Here is a 17,422-nt window from a genome sequence, read left to right as displayed (position 1 = left end):
GAAAAAGTATGTGAACCTTTGGGTTTAATAACTTGTTGACCCTCCTTTGGCAGCAATAACCTCAACCAAATGTTTCCTATAGTTGCAGATCAGACCTGCACAACGGTTTTGGACCATTCCTCTTTACAAAACAGTTCGGCAATATTCTTGGGATGTCTGGTGTGAATCGCTCTCTGGAGGTCATGCCACAGCATCTCAATCGGGTTCAGGTCAGGACTCTGACTGGGCCACTCCAAAAGGCGTATTTTCTTCTGTTGAAGCCATTCTGTTGTTGATTTACTTCTATGCTTTGGGTCGTTGTCCTGTTGCATCGTCCATTCTCTGTTAAGCTTCAGTTGGCGGACAGATGGTCTTAAGGTTTCCTGCAAAATGTCTTGATAAACTTTGGAATTTATTTTTTCCATCGACGACAGTAATCCGTCCAGTACAATAGAGATGTGCCTGGTATGGTGTTCCTGATTCTCAGCCTGTGGATTGGGAACTTACATCAAAGCACAGATAGCAACAGGTTCTCGTCACGTTTCAGTATCAGCTCAGCTGGCTTGGAACCTCAAATGAGGTAGAACTAAAGTATCGGGTACTACGTACTGCACCCAGTGGATAAGCCCCTAGTAGTAAGATGGCCCAACCTGACCCGTGGGGTACCATGCAATGGAAAAGCACCATTAGTGTAAACAGGGTAAACCATTAGTGTAAACCATTTGTGTAATACAGTGGTGTGAAAGTGTTGTCTCCCTTCCTGTTTTTTTGTGTGTGTGTTTTTGTATGTTTGTCACACTTTAATGTTTCAGATCATGAATCAAATTTAAATATTAACAAATGAGAAAGAAACTAATTGAGATCTATCAGTCTTGTAAAGGTTATAAAGCCATTTCTAAAGCGAGACTCCAGCGAACCACAGTGAGAGCCATTATCCACAAATGGCGAAAACATGGAACAGTGGTGAACCTTCCCATGAGTGGCCGACCAACCAAAATTACCCCAAGAGTAAATTTTTTAAAGCTTACAGACATTTCACAAATTGTCTGGGTACAGGATTGTTTACATTTCGACAGAAGGACTGCAACACTTGTAAAACAGCTCACTAGAGTAGAGAAACACAGACAAGAGGAAAGATGTAAGACATTGATATTAAGAATCATGTGATGTTTTACTACAACATATCTGAGGTAAAATGACCACTAATGCCAAAGATGAGTTTCATTTTCAAAATCTACATTAAACCTCAAACCCAAGCTATTGGAGAAAAATATAAATGAAAATGTGTGGTACATTTCTAATGGAGACAAGGTAATGATTTTTTTTACTGAAATGCATTTAATTCAACCTAAATGTCAGTAGTGCATAATTTTTTTCTTTTTACAAATTGTCATTGCTGCAAAGCAGCAACTATGTTTACTAAACATCCAGAAGTGGCGCAGTGAGTGACTCTTAAAATACATTCAGGTTTCAGGTTACATCATGTTCAGCTGTTGCATATAGTCACAATGGCGGAGAGTTTGGGTAAGACATTTCACCAGTGTAATGTGTTAAAACTTTATTCAGTAATCATAAACGCATACTGAAGGCACCTAATGATGTTTCAGTAAAGTTATATGTGCTTAAAGCTGGAATTGCATGCATTTAATGCACACAATGTGTTTTGTAATACCCAGTGTGTCTACTTTGTAACTGTCTAAAGACACCGCCTTGTTTTAAAATAATGGTAATACTTAATAAGGTTGTATTAGTAAACATTAGTAAATGCATTAACTAACAAGAACAAATAATGAACAATATAATTTTTAATTCTTGTTAATTTTAGTTAATGTCAATACAGTTATTTATGTTAGTAGATGGTGCATTAACTAATGTTAATAAGTACAACGCTTTGATTTTATCAATGTATCAGTAAATGGTGAAATGAACATGAACTAATAAATATTAAATAGCTGAAGAAGTATTGTTCATTGATAGTTCATTTTAACCAATTGTTAACAAATGCAACCTTATTGTTAAGTCTTACAAAATAATGAAATTCGCCACTTTGTATGTTAACCTCTATTCGTTTTTCTGTTGTTTTTGTTTTTCAGAATTAACACAATGCCTTTCAACACTGAAAGCGAGACGTAAGTGTAACAATAAAAACAATGATGTTATTTACGTTTGTTTATTATTTCTTAGAGTTTCTCTCTGTTAATTTTTTATAAATACGAATCACATCATTATTATTTTAAAGCTAAAATGCATTCAGGGCTTTCAACTTTGGAGTTCAGCTTAATATCATTTGAGTAGGGACGATGTGTAAAGCCCGGGATACACTGCACGATTATTGGCTGTCCCAGACGAAAGATTGCCATCGTGAAACAATCGCCGCGATTTTTGTTATTGTGGCTCTACATCTGTGATCCTAAGTCGTACAGTGAGAGAGGTTCAAAGACGGACGTTTTTCCAGTCTTGCGTCCAAAGATAGCCTACGATAGTTTTCTGACAGTGTCAGAAATTCGGCATGACCACCGCACAGTATGTTTGCTGCTCCGACCTGTGTACTGGTATTTGTTTACCACGAGCGCATGCTGGTGACGTCGCGCAACGTGTGACGCTGCCGCCGAAGCTTCCGTGTCATCATCGTACAGTCTACATGCCTGTCCTACCCGGGTTTAAATTATCCATCTCGTACAATGTGATAAGTTATTCGATGTATAAGCCTGTGATTTGATCTGAACTCTATATTTAGATAAATACATGAAAATATAGCTTAGTACATGGGTTGAAAATATCCAAGCATTAACCAAGTGTCATATATATATATATATATATATATATATATATATATATATATATATATATATATATATATATTGACCAGAAAATTATTGGCATAAACCAAACTAAAACAATCCCCGGACAAATCCTGGAGACATTTTCAGTGTATTGTCCGTAATCGGTGTGTGAAAAGGGCTATAATCAAACAATCCCCGGACAAATCCCAGACATATTTTCTGTGCTTGTGTGTCAGCGCTTGTGTGTCAGTATCTTGATCCTAGAAAATGTCCATAAAATGGTGTGCCTTCTGTGTAGGACATACCTGTCAAGTTTTGGATTTGAAAATAATGGAAATTTTCCAGCGCCCACCGCAAGCAGTACCACCAACCCAAACAAGCTCCAGTATCCCTTAAATTTTAAGACTGGTGCTATAGCCTAAATGACAACACAAAATGGTATGTATCAGGGGGTGTCAAACTAATTTTAGGCTGAGGGCCTAAAATAAATAACGCCACGATGTGAGGGCAGGATCATTTTTTTAAACCTTAGTGTGCTGATAATTGTGTTAAAATTAACTAAAACTAATTCATTAGCAAAAAAACTAGTGAAACACACAGTTCTGTGAAAACTTCATTTCATAACTCATACTGTACATACTATACACACAAATTTGCATCTGTACAAAACCCACTGGCATTAGGTTGAAAAGCCTTAATTGAACTTCTTTTGCATTATACCTTAAAGGAATATTCCATTTTCTTTAAAGAAAAATGCAGATAATTTACTCACCACCATGTCATCCAAAATGTTGATGTCTTTCTTTGTTCAGTCGAGAAGAAATTATGTTCTTTGAGGAAAACATTGCAGGATTTTTCTCATTTTAATGGACTTTAACAGAGCCCAACATCCAATACTCAACTCAACACTCAACAGTTTTTTCAACGGAGAAAGGACTATAAACGATCCCAAACGAGGCACAAGGGTCCCATCCAGCAAAACGATTGTCATTCTTGACAAGAAAAATAAAAAATATCCACTTTTAAGCCACAACTTCTCGTCTAGATCATGATGCGCCAGCGTGTCCCCACGCAATGCGTCATGACGTCAAGAGGTCACAGAGGACGAACGCGAAACTCCGCCCCAGTGTTTACAAGTGCGTTGAAAGAGGACTGTTCCTACGTTATTGTGTGTCAACTGATACTAATGAATGTCTTTGAGTCAGTTTATTGTTTACAATGGTCCGCAAATTTGCGTTTTATATATGTAACACGTGACCTCCCTACGTCACTACGCGTTTGCGTTAGGTCGCGCTGGACTGGACCGGGACGAGAAGTTGTGGTTTAAAAGAGCATTTTTTTCCTTGTCAAAAATGACAATCGTTTCGCTAGATAAGACCCTTATGCCTTGTTTGGGATCGTTTATAGACCTGTAACAGATGGCTCGGAGTCAAATAGAGACCATTGGGCATCTGGATTTCAACAGCCCTAAAATTGTGATAATTAGATAACCCTGTCTCCTTTGTTGACAATTGTTGAGATCTCTATCACCTATCAAGGCTGTAAAGTGGGCGACAATTAAAACAAATGCCGTCGTAAAAGGAGGTTCAAAGGAATTCCACCAGAGAAACCTGAGAGCCGATCGAACGACAATCGCCAGAGACACAGCAGGGGGCACAGACTATATGTCTCTGATGAAACCACGTTTAAAGATCACAATGAGCTGTTTAAATGTATATATATTTTATATCCCTTTACTGCATGATCATGTATGTGTGATGTAACTGTGTGTTAACACTTTAGTTAGATTTTGTTCACTGTAGCATGGTTCATATCTTGGGTATGAAATTATTATTCAACGTGATCTTAAACCCATGTCTTGTCTAGTTTCAAATTAACCTACTCTTTATTTCCTAATCATTTCTATGTATCATATTACCATGAGCCGCATCAATGTCATTTAATATCGATTTGAAGAGTTTTGGAAACAAACTTTTATCATTATGCAATTACGCAAATGTGATGTCTGAAAGAACAAAGGCTTGTTTCCCCGCGCGATCGAACACTTCGCACATTGGTCATTCACCTAAAATGGGCTGGGCGCGTGAAAGGTCAAAACGGCCAATCGCCCAAGCCATCATCGCTCAGTTGGTCATGTAGCTCAGTTCACTCAGGAGCGCTCAGTCGCTCGGTTACTAAGGTAACCCGCCAGCGCAGTTTGGAAACTCGCTGAGACTCACCCAGAGTCCCTCGGATTCATCATCCTTTCTCTGGGCCCTGTCCTACTCTTCGGGACAGTCTTTCCTGGCTTTGCGCTAGAGTTCGGAAAACCACGTGGACCAATCCGCCCTACGAAACAACTTAACGGACTCCTTCATCTTAAACGAACACACCTGGATTCTCTCTCTCTCTCTCCTTGCTCGCACCGCGCACATCAGAAACTTCGCACCGCATCAAAGAGCCAAACGCAAGTATAAACTTGTTTTACTCGCTGATGTTCAAGCTTTACCCCTTATGAAAATTAAGGCGATCCTTAGAGATTATCCGATGGTTTGTGCAGATGTTACGCAATAGTGCTATTGCCAATCTTTTACTCTCTCTCTAGTATTTTCAATCTTTTCTTTCTCATCTATGTTTTATGTTATTGTATGTGAGTTTGTTTAGTTAGTCGTTATGTGTACTTCGTTTTATAACCGGTTTTGCATTTTCACAATTGAATTGTTTCTGTCTTCAATGCTCATGAAATTAAAGTCACTATTTCTGCCTTTTGATCCAGCTACACGCTGCGAGTAGCACTGTATATCAGTGAGAAGGTTCATTTTAAAGGCCATGAAATTAACATTTCTTAGACGTTAATATACGATTATGGATATATGTCTTCGGTGGACGAACATATTAATTAATTGTTATTATTAATACTGCTACGCCAGGTAAAACCTGATAAACTTGTATAGTTAATTACAGTTAATTATACATTCCCTTTTGAGCTAAAATCTAAGATTCCCTTGGGAATCCCCGTAGTGTTTCGGTCGGAGGTTCATGGTGTTTCAAATAATGTTACTCCCATCCTCTCGCTGAAATTCGCTACAGACCTTTGAAACTCCGTTGAAAAAAACTGTTGAGTGTTAAGGGCAGGGTAGGCAGGAATCTAAAAAACTTTTTTACAAATTTGTTTAAACTGTCTTTATATACAAATACATAATTAAAATGTAAGTACTCTGAAAAAGAGAGTATAAAACTCGAGTGTCTGTAGACCTCTCACGACTGTTTTAAACCGTTCATTTTTCCATTCGGGACGAAACAAATGATTAGCTTGCGCTAATATCACTCTCTCTCGCGACCATGGCACCACCCGTTGCTATGGGATCTGCCCAGACATGCGCACACCCGATTGATTTGAACGTGCACGAGGCACTCTAGGAAGAGCAAAAGTATGGCAGAGAAAGTGCATTCAGAACTCACAGAAAGTGCATTCAGAACTCACAGTACCTGCATATCCAGTCAGCGAAGGCAAACAAGGCAAAAAAAGGAATAAACAAAGCAATCAAACAAGTGTAAATATCACGTGGCTTTTCCTCGAGTCGATGATGCGGTAGCGGTATTGTCTGCGGAGTGTACAATGCTTTCATCACGGAAACTCTTCCATGCAAAACACTGGCTTAATAGTGAGTACTAAATGCCATCCTATTTGTTTATATTCATAGTGATAAAGTTAGGTGTATTATTACATGTGATTGTGACATGATGTTATTACATGCACCGCTTCTTCCTCTCTGCCTTGTCTGAGGTAACCTTCTCCCAGCAAAGCTGTCGGTGTCGCGCATTCATGTGTTTTGGGGGCGTGGCCTTAGAAGAAACCCAGAAGGGAGGGGTGGAGTGAATGGAAAAATGAGCTGTGTTTAAAACAGTGGTGAGAGGTCTACAGACACTCGATTTTTATATTCTCTTTTTCAGAGTACTTACATTTTACTTATGTATTGATATATAAGGACAGTTTAAACAAATTTGTAAAAAAGTTTTTTTTAGATAATTCCTGCCTATCCTGCCTTTAAGTATTAAATGTTGGGCTCTATTAAAGTCCATCAAAAAACATAATTTCTTCTCGACTGAACAAAGAAAGACATCAACATTTTGGATGACATGGTGGTGAGTAAATTATCTGGATTTTTCTTTTAAGAAAATGGAATATTCCTTTAATGCCAAAATTATTTATAAACCATTTACTTTTCTTTGTAATGAGAACAGTCATTTAGAAAATGAAAATGCTAGATGGGGCAGTGGCCCAAACCCAAAAGGGAACTAAGGGGGGTGGTACTATTAGTATGGTTTTAATAAAGTATTATAAATATATGATGTGTTACTATATTACTAGCATCAACTTAATGTTTTTTACCTCATTGCATTATTTTGATTTTTTATTTGAACTGTTGCAACTGTTTAACTCTGTCAACTCCAGACACTTCAGTGAAAAAATATTAAAGTGTCTTTTTAAAACAAGACCAAGATTATGCTTCTAGACTAAAAAAGGCCAAAGTTATAATATTAATTTGAAGGTGCACTTCAACTTTTCACCCCCCACTCAAAAAAGGTAGGTTGCAGGATAGGACGTAAGATTTGTGTTTTTTAAATTCTGTTGCTTCCATACCTCTGATTGTTTGTTTTTCACATTACAGAGAGCAGCATGTATGTTTGTGTTCAGGGCTCTACAGTGCGGGTATTTCACTCACATTTGCGCCTAAAAATAGTTATGTACGAACTTGTAAAATAATTGTGCGTAAGTGACGGGCTGTTTGTAATACACTGAACAGCAGTGCTATGAAGCGAAGCATACCATTGATTTCACATATGAAAGCAAAGAAGAGGACGGGTCACCATGTGAACATAACATGATGATGTAACTTTATTCAAATGAGAGCGACGTTTTGCAACCAATGAGCCAATCAGCGAAATAGTGTGGGAATGTGCAGGAACTGCTGGATTTTAAGTGAGAGAGTCAAGTGACAGTGCTAAAAATGTAGCCAGATATGATGACGCTACTGCAACACGAATCAAGACAGATCAGCAATCTATTCATTAAGCCAATGCACAACTGCCGCATATGAAAGTGAAAGTAAGTAGTAGATAGTGCTTTGAGGATCGCAGTTGATCCGTGATCTGTACGAATCACGACCCACGGTTCGGCTTGCATGCGATTCACAGATTAATACGCAAAATTAAATAGGGAAAGTTTATCATTTGCACGTGTTTCAAAAGCTTGCAAATGTTAACACAAAGTAATTTTAAAAAATTTAACCGCAAAAAGGCGCTAAAGTGAGCAGCTTTTTGTACGCACAGACACACATGCTGCTGAATGTGTCTGGTCCAGTGATCATCCCTATACCCTAAAAAATCAGAACTCTTGATGTGTAAACTATAGTGAGAGTTGCGCTACTGTGTCTCATACTGTAGTCCATTAAAATACATTTGGCGACGAGAGCACTGAAAAACAACGTAAAGTGTAGCTGCGTCTCTGTGTGAGCTCAGGTTAAGGGCACTCAAGCGCACACACAGAGAGACTCTTTTCAAAGAGAAAGCGAACACAAAATCTTTCTGTTCTTGACAGGGCACATAGAAACAAAATTATGTCCACAGTATTTTTTTTCTAATAAAAACATTTGTTTATATCTTAAGTGTATTACAGTCAGAAACCAGTCTGTGCTTATTTGTTCTTAAAGAGACAGTAACATCAATTAACCTACTTAAAGGAATAGTCTACTCATTTTCAATATTAAAATGTTATTACCTTAACTAAGAACTGTTGATACATCCCTCTATCATCTGTGTGCGTGCACGTAAGCGCTGGAGCGCGCTGCGACGCTTCGATAGCATTTAGCTTAGCCCCATTCATTCAATGGTACCATTTAGAGATAAAGTTAGAAGTGACCAAACACATCAACGTTTTTCCTATTTAAGACGAGTAGTTATACGAGCAAGTTTGGTGGTACAAAATAAAACGTAGCACTTTTCTAAGCGGATTTAAAAGAGGAGCTACATGTCATGGCGCAACAGCACTTTTGGGAGCACTTTGACTCGGCGCAGTAACACCCTCCCTCTCCCATTATGAGAGTGAGAAGGGGAGCGGACTTTTCAGGCAGGTCGAAGTTCTCCCAAAAGTGCTGTTGCGCCATGAAGTGTAGTTCCTCTTTTGAGTCCGCTTGGAGGGGCGCTGCGTTTTGTTTTGTACCACCAAACTTGCTCGTATAACTACTCGTCTTAAATAGGAAAAACGTTGATGTGTTTGGTCACTTCTAACTTTATCTCTAAATGGTACCATTGAATGAATGGGGCTAAGCTAAATGCTATCGAAGCGTCGCAGCGCGCTCCAGCGCTTACGTGCACGCACACAGATGATAGAGGGATGTATCAACAATTCTTAGTTAAGGTAATAACATATTTTAATATTGAAAATGAGTAGACTATTCCATTAATGTTAATCAAACAACCCAAGACAAAGTGAAAATCACTTTTGTAGCTCTAAAAATTTATTATTATATTTAATGTATACAATAAAGACAGTGTTATTATTCATTTGTTTCGATTTCTGTTACTAATGCTAATTTTAGATCTGATGCTTTGACAAAAGATCATAAAACTAATCTATATGAATTGAGCACTTACATCAACTTTTTTTCACTGTGCTCATATATTTCTTTGTGTGCTCCCAATTTTTTTCATTTAGGAGCACATGTACATTTTGGGAAAAAGGTTAGTGTAGAGCCCTGGTGTTGCATGTGTGATATTGATGAGTGTAAATAGTAAATGTGTGATTCTTCATTGCAGTGAATATTGTTCTGCTGGGGAAGAGTTTTTCCGAAAATATCAAAGTGACAAACTCTATTCTGGGGAAAGATGTGAGCGAAATTTACTCGGAGTATTCAAAGAAGCACAGCTTGAAAATCAGTGAAGCAGTGGAAAACAGACACATCACAGTCATCATCTGTCCTCATCTGCTCCACCCGAATCTCTCATACCTTCAAATCAAACAGATAGTGAGAAACCATGTGTATCTGTCTGATCAAGAACCTTGTGTGTTCATACTCGTATTGCAGCATCATGACTTCAGTGAAGATGACAGCATGAAAGTGAAGTCTGTGCTGAATGCATTCAGTGATCATCAGGCGATAAATCACACAATTGTGGTGACTACTGATGATGAAACACACAGCTTCAGTACATCTGTGAGATTCAATGCATGCATTTATCATTTAATAAAGGAGTGTGGAGGAGGACACCTTCAGTTTAAAGAAAGACAACATGATTGGCGCTCCGAGATTCTGTTTAGAAGAGTTGGTGAGTTACTTATGGAAGAACGTAAAGAATATCCCCAATGTGAGACATCAGGAACATCTGCTTATCAAGCGCTATGCATACACGAAAATTCAGAGAGATCACAGAAGGAGGATTTGCATCAAGATGATGGAAAACATACAGAGAGCAATAAAAAGACGAGAGATGAAAGAAACATTCTTACTCATTGTAAGTATTCAAGATTGTGTTTATATATACAGTTGCAAAACATCAGTAACCCTGATAAACCACCATTTTTTTTATTTATGTTTTCCAGCAACACTAACAAAGCTGAATTTGGTGTTGTGTGGAAATGATGGTATGCTAAAGGCGACTGTGTCAAATATTCTACGAGGAAAAATGGAAAACCCTTTCCATCAGAGATACTTCAGTACACTGTGTGTGAAGAAAGAAGAGAAGATACATGGATATCAGATCAATGTCGTGGAGCTTCCAGCTCTGACTCAACTCTCAGTTGAAGAAAGGAGGTGTCAATCTCTCAGCTGTGTGTCTCTGTGTGATCCTGGAGTTCATGTGTTTCTCATCATTGTTCCTGACGGTCCACTGAAAGATGAAGACAACGAAGAAATCGAGATGATCCAGAAAACATTTTACTCCAGAGAGCATCTCATGATGATTTTCACGACTGATGTTGCTGCTGACAGAAATGTGACTGAATGTCGGAGATTGATCAGTACTTATGGAGGACGATACAAAGTGCTGGGTTTGAAAGAACCGGAGAAATTTAACCTAAAATCAGCAGAACTGTTGAAATATATAAAAGACATGAAGACTGAACCATATTCACTTCAGATGTATGTCAAAGCTCAAGAGAACCGAGTGAGCCATGAAACAGAGAAGGAATTTAAAGAACAAATGATGACGATGAAAAAAAAGATCAAACTGTTGGAGGAGAAGATGCGTGAGTAAATTTTTTTTTAAGTCTATTAAGTCTAAATAAGTTTAAAGAATGCAGCTATCTGTGTAAATTCTAACATCTGTGTGAACTTACATATAATTAGTAAAGTTTACTTAATATTGCTTCTTGTACACTGTAAAAGATCCCTTATTGGACTTAAACTTAAAATAAGTTTAATCAACTCGATATTACAATTAATTTCAACTTTCTTGTTCCTATAAATTATAAAAATAAAGTTTAATTAGCTTAAGTTATTCAAACTTTATTTTTTATAATTTATAGCAACATGAATGTCGAAATTAATTGTAATTTTCATTTGACTTAAAAAATGTAAGTGTAACAGGGAATTTTTACAGTGCAGGGTAAATAAAAACAATTTGATTGTTTTAAGTGATGCTAACTTAAAACAATCAGAGTGGGAAAAAAACTTCAAACATTCTCTGAGCTGTTCAGTGTGTATATAAACTAAGTGATCTCAGACCCCCCTAAAAGGACCAAAAAGTGAACTGTAACTGTATGGTTTTCTTTGTGACATGTAAAAACAATGAGGTCCTGGTCCACTTTTTGCAAAAAGAAAACAACGGAAAGAGGCTATAACAGAACTGCGCTACAATGCTGCGTAATGTCAACATTAGTGGTTAAACGATTCGGCACACATGCGATCCGCAGATACATTTTCAAATATACATTGGTGTTCAAAAAAATAGCAGTATAATAATAAAAGTGAATAAAGTTCAAAAATTTTATGAATTTATTTCCATATTTCAAATGTCACAAAATGTATAGTGAAAGGGCTGCATGCATTTTCTGTTGTTGAGTCGCCATCATTTAGGTGTTACGTTAAGGTGAGCAAGCCATTAAAAAGCCATTAGCTATTAAAAACATTAAAGGTCCCATTCTTTCTTTGTTTTTGAAGCTTTGATTGTGTTTACAGTGCGCAATATATCATGTGTTCATGTTTCACGTGTAAAAAAAACAGTATTTTTTACACAATTTACTTCTGTGTATCGCTGTTTTCACTGTCCTAAAAATGTGCTGAAGTCCCTCCTTCAGAAATACGTATTGAGTTCTGATTGTGTAGTTTGTTTAGTGTGTTGTGATTCGACAGCAGCTTAGCTTAGCAGAGCCGTTTGAGCTTAGCTGGCGACTGACGTATTCATGTGGGCGGAGTTTAGTCAAAAAACGGTTTTACTGACATCATTAAAGCAGGAAGTAGAGTTGCTCATTCTACTTGACCTAACAGCCGCATTCGACACAGTGGACCATGCCATCCTTCTGGATCACCTCCAAAATACAGTTGGACTAACAGGAACAGCACTGCAGTAGTTTAAATCCTACCTTTATGGTAGGACTGAATGAGTTATACTGGGAGACTATGAGTCCAGGCAGCTCCCTGTTACATGTGGTGTTCCGCAGGGGTCGGTTCTAGGATCGATTCTATTTATTCTCTACCTGCTCCCTCTTGGCTCTGTCATCAGCAGACATGGACTGTCATTCCACTGTTACGCCGATGACTTACAACTTTATATTAAAACTGCCCAAAGTCCCTCTACAGTCTTGTCACGACTCGACACATGTCTTCTGGAAATAAAGGCATGGATGGAAAGCAACTTCCTCCAACTAAATTCTGGGAAAACTTAGGCATTACTCATTGGAACCCCGCATCAGATCCACTCTTCTCTAGTATCTCAGTTCACCTTGGACGGCCAAGCCATCACGTTCTCCTCCCCAGTTACAAACCTAGGGGTTAGGTTTGACCCGCAGCTGACCTTCAACGAACACATTAAATATATTTGTAAAACTTCCTTCCACCATCTTCGAAATATCTCAAAACTACGTCCTTTTTGAAAGAATCTGCACTCCGGTGCGTTTTATAGTCTGGAAAATACATTATTCTGATAATTGCTCTACTGTTTTTCTATTTCACTACTACTTAAGTAAGTAAATAATTTCCAATGCAATTTTAAACAATTTTAGCGCAAGAAGTGAGCTGTTCTCTGGGCGCACCGATGTACACACACCTCAAAAGCACGCATAGTCAAAAACGCACAAACCAGGGCTGTCACCAGAACATACAGAACAGGGGGGCATTTTATTTTCATTGGGGGACACACTTCATAAAGTGAGAAACGGTCCGTTTCTCAATCCGAAGGCAGCCTCTGGAGGTTGCATATGCAGGCTTCATACTTAAACAAGCCTGGTTTATTTAAGTTAACTGAGCATTACATTCGCAAGTCATAAGCATATTACAACAATTTACGAATAACTAAGAATAATAGGCAATTTTATAATTTTTAATATTCTGAAATAAGACAGTCTTGATGACGTATGCAGCCTGCAAATGCCACCTTTGGAGGCTGCAGCCAGATTAAAATAAACGGCCACACACTGAACAAACTCATTTGAAATAGAGCAATACAACCAATACAACAAGAAAATATAAATGTATTAAAAGGAATGCTGCTGGAGTATGCTGCTGGGCACGTGTCATTGGCTGTTGTATTTGAATAAATAATTAGGTGAGTCTAAGAAAGGATTACATGGGCTATTTTGGTGAAGTTTTATTCTAAATATTATTTTGTTTGATATAATTGTGTTTTATATTCTTACATTTAATGTAACAATGCGTTAAATTATTTGTTTAAAATTTTAAAGAACGTTTGTTAGGTTGCCGTTGTAGAAAGCAGTAGTACATTTTCTGTGGTTAAATACTACTGAAAAGGGCGCCTATTCACCAAGAGAGAGTGAGAGCGTACATCCGTAATGAAAGTGAGCAAGTTCACATTTTTTCCTTCAATAATAAGTTTGACCATAAGATTAGGGGGGCACAGCCCCCTAATGCCCCCCCCCCCCTTGGCGACGGGCTTGCCACAAATAGAGTGGCGTAAACTCTGTGCACTTGACAAGAAACATTATACACAAAATTATCTCAAAATACTGGTAAGTGGTAAGTATTGTCAAGCCCAGAGTATAGTTTGTGTACGTGAACGTATACTAACAGTCGACAGCACAGCCTTGAAAAGTACAGTTTATTTGACTTGTACGTGTACACAGACGTTCAACCCATGTGTGTTGTGACAAAATGCAATGCATCTCCTAGGCTACATATTACATTCTCCTGTAGGTAGAGTTGGGAATCGAATTTCAATTCAAAGCATCTGCAGTTGGTTCATCATATTGAATTAAAAGAATGCACCCCTTTTGATTTGTTACGCATCCCGGGTGCCTTATTATTGAGGGCCATCAATAATAGAAATCTAATCACAAACGGACAAAAAACGAACGAACCGTACTCAGACCACCTCTGGACAGCTTTTAGGCGGGCCTGAGATCACTTGCTTTGTACACACTGAAGTCAACAATGGTCATGTCATTTTACCAGAGAATGCTTAACATCTCCAAAAACGTTTTCACTTATCACAAACCAGTTTGACTTTATTTCATACGTGTACAGAAGCTCTTACTGAGAATTAACAGCGATTGAACTTATTTTTGAAAATAAAAAAATCCAAGTTTATGGTTTAACTGGAATGTAGTCTGAGGTATTCCTAATGCATAAACATTTGACTGACTTTGCAGAAGATCTGGAGTGTCTGAGAATCACGCTGATCGGGAGAACTGGAAATGGAAAGAGCGCGACAGGAAACACAATACTGGGAGTAAACCGGTTTCTGAGCAAATTAAGCTCGGATTCAGTGACGGCTGTTTGTGAGAAAGGAGTTTGTAAAGTTGATGGTCGTTCAATAGCTGTTGTTGATACTCCAGGTCTGTTTGACACAGAAATGCCAAACGAACAAGTGATTGATGAAATCGTGAAATGTGTCTCAATGACAGCACCTGGACCTCACGCCTTCATCATTGTGTTGAGTCTGGTAAGATTCACTCGGGAGGAGTCGGCCACTGTAGATCTGATCAAGATGATCTTTGGTCCTAAAGTTTCACAGTTCAGTATCGTTCTCTTCACTAGAGGAGATGAACTTGAGGAATCTATAGAAGATTATGTGATGAGCAGTAAATCTCCTGAATTTAAGAAACTGATCAAAGATTGTGGAAACAGATTCCTAGTTTTTAATAACCGAGAAAGACATGACAGAAGTCAAGTTTCTCGACTGTTAAACATGATAGAAGAGGTGAAAAGAATGAATCAGGGGCAATATTTTTCTAACAGCATGTTTGAGGAGGCCGAGATGAGGATTAATAAGAAAACGGAGACAATAATGCAAGAGAAAGCGGAAGAAATTCAGTCTCAAATAGACGAATTAAAAGCCAAATATGAGACTGAAATAAAAAACATGGAGGAGAGATTGAAGGAGGAGGAAAGAAGAGGACCAGAAGCACAAGAGATCAGAAGAAATGAAACTCTGAAGAGAGAAAAAGAACAAAAGCGAAAAGCAATGGAGGAGGTATTTCAAAAGAGAATCAAAGAAATAATCAAGAAACATGAAGATGAAGCCAGAAAACAAGCAGAAGAATCGAATGAGTTCAGTAAGATTCATGTTCAAGAGCTCAGAACAGTGCTGGAAAAACACCAAAAACAACAAGAAAGACAAAATAAATTCTTTCACCGCTTTAAAACAGAAGGTGAAGAGAGAAAAAATAAAAAATGTGTCATTCTGTGAAAGACACAATTATGCTAATTATTTAAGTAAACATCATTGCATGATATTTTACACAGTCCTGAATATAAATGTTTGATTAAAGCTATCCTAGCAGGTTTAGTAAATTTGTTAATAATCCCATTAATTTTGGAAAAGGAATCAGTGTTTACCTTAAGCTTGGATGGCATTGACTGTTTGGATCGGAAATGTAGCCTGTCGGGGGACATGGTGGTGGACGGTGTTTGGGATGAGAGGGAAAAAAAATAACAGCTTTTGCGTTTCCCGAGAAACTTTACGTTCTCTTGCAAAACTTTTGGGTTCCCCCGAGAAACTTTTTTCGTTCCCTCGCAAAACTTTTGCGTTCCCCCGAGAAACTTTACGTTCTCTTGCAAAACTTTTGGGTTCCCCCGAGAGGCCTTTTGCGTGCCCCTGAGAAACTTTTTGCGTTCCCCCGAGTTGCGTTCGCTCACAGGGGGAGCCTGCGTTTTCGCGGGGAACCACGGCGCTTCGCGTGGTCGCCTGGGGCGGTTCATTGGGCGGTGGCATCATTGATGCCAGCTGTTGATATGATATATAACTACTGTTATTAAAGAATTATATGGTATTTCTTTGTATTTAAGTCCAAGTTCAAAATAAACAGTGGCATGTAACTAAGACTACTCTTGCATAGCCTTAGTTCACTCCAAAATGGTGTAGTATTGTCAATTAACGTATGCTACTTGACTTCTCAGCATTAAGATCATTATAAAAAATAATATTAATATTTCAAATTTAGAAGTGGATATAGGCTACCCCATGCCATCTAATAAAGAAGTGGGTACTCTGTATAGCTGCGTGTACCCAGCACTACACCATATGGCATCATGTGTCCGCTGTTAGATATATAACTACTGTTATTAAATAATGATATTGTTTTTCTTTGTATTTAAGTCCAAGTTCAAAATAACACTCTATAAACTGCTCCATTGTGAAACAGGTCATGTTTTTAGTTCAGACAAACACTTTATCTCCTGTCAGCAATGGTTCAGACAGCTCCCCACTAAACACAGGACGTCGAATAGACGTGCAGATCGTGTCTATATTGGGTCCGTCGGTCCATGACCAATTCTAGACATCTATTCAACGTCCAAACTAGGTCAACTATTTGGACGTCCAACCATGACCCTACTTGGACGTCATATTTACGGGCAACATTTGACGTTTAAACTGGGTAATTTTTTGGACGTCATTTGGACGTCATATTTACGGGCAACATTTGACGTTTCAACTGGGTAATTTTTTGGATGTCATTTGGACGTCATATTTATGGGCAACATTTGACGTTTGTACTGGGTAATTCTTTGGAGGTTATTTGGACGTCTATGACAGGCCTGTGTCTATATTACATGATTAGGCCTATAAAAAATTTTTTATTTACAAATATCAACATTATTGTACCAACATGATTAATCCTTACGAATAGTGTATATTCTTTTATACAGTACTGTTTTTTCTGCTTTATTTATTTATATACAAATTCATCTAAATGTACAATTAAAAATCTGTAATTAAATGCGTAGTTCGTTATATTAAAATATATGACCATATTAACATATGGCCGTGACACCTAAAATTAACATATGGCCGTGTGGCTGAGTGGTTAGCGAGACATCCTTGTAACCCAGAGATCGGTGGTTTGAAGCCCACGGCCGGCAGGAAATAACTGAAGCGTTCGGTGGTGCAATGGATGTGTAAAGTGCAGAGATAATCATTTCTTTTCGCTTTTTTCATGTCTTTTTTCCATACACGGAGGTCCTACGGATGTAAACATTTAGACGTGCAGAAGACGTCGCAAAAAA

General features: G+C 38.0%; 1 protein-coding gene across 1 annotated transcript; it reads left to right on the top strand.

Annotated features, from left to right (window-relative positions):
* Positions 1–1,423: 1,423 nt before the first annotated feature.
* LOC129437769 (GTPase IMAP family member 8) lies at positions 1,424–15,835 on the top strand. The gene is made up of 5 exons (XM_055196063.2): positions 1,424–1,503; positions 2,073–2,108; positions 9,561–10,256; positions 10,345–10,989; positions 14,566–15,835. Exons 1-5 carry the CDS (start codon positions 1,488–1,490, stop codon positions 15,603–15,605), a joined length of 2,433 nt encoding a protein of 810 aa, XP_055052038.2. The 5' UTR covers positions 1,424–1,487; the 3' UTR covers positions 15,606–15,835.
* The last annotated feature ends 1,587 nt before the right edge of the window (positions 15,836–17,422 follow it).

Source organism: Misgurnus anguillicaudatus, chromosome 24 (genome assembly GCF_027580225.2).
Source record: "Misgurnus anguillicaudatus chromosome 24, ASM2758022v2, whole genome shotgun sequence".
Classification (NCBI taxonomy): Eukaryota; Metazoa; Chordata; class Actinopteri; order Cypriniformes; family Cobitidae; genus Misgurnus; species Misgurnus anguillicaudatus.
The sequence above is the reverse complement of the archived record's forward strand: the minus strand, read 5'-3'. Positions and strand labels throughout refer to the sequence as shown.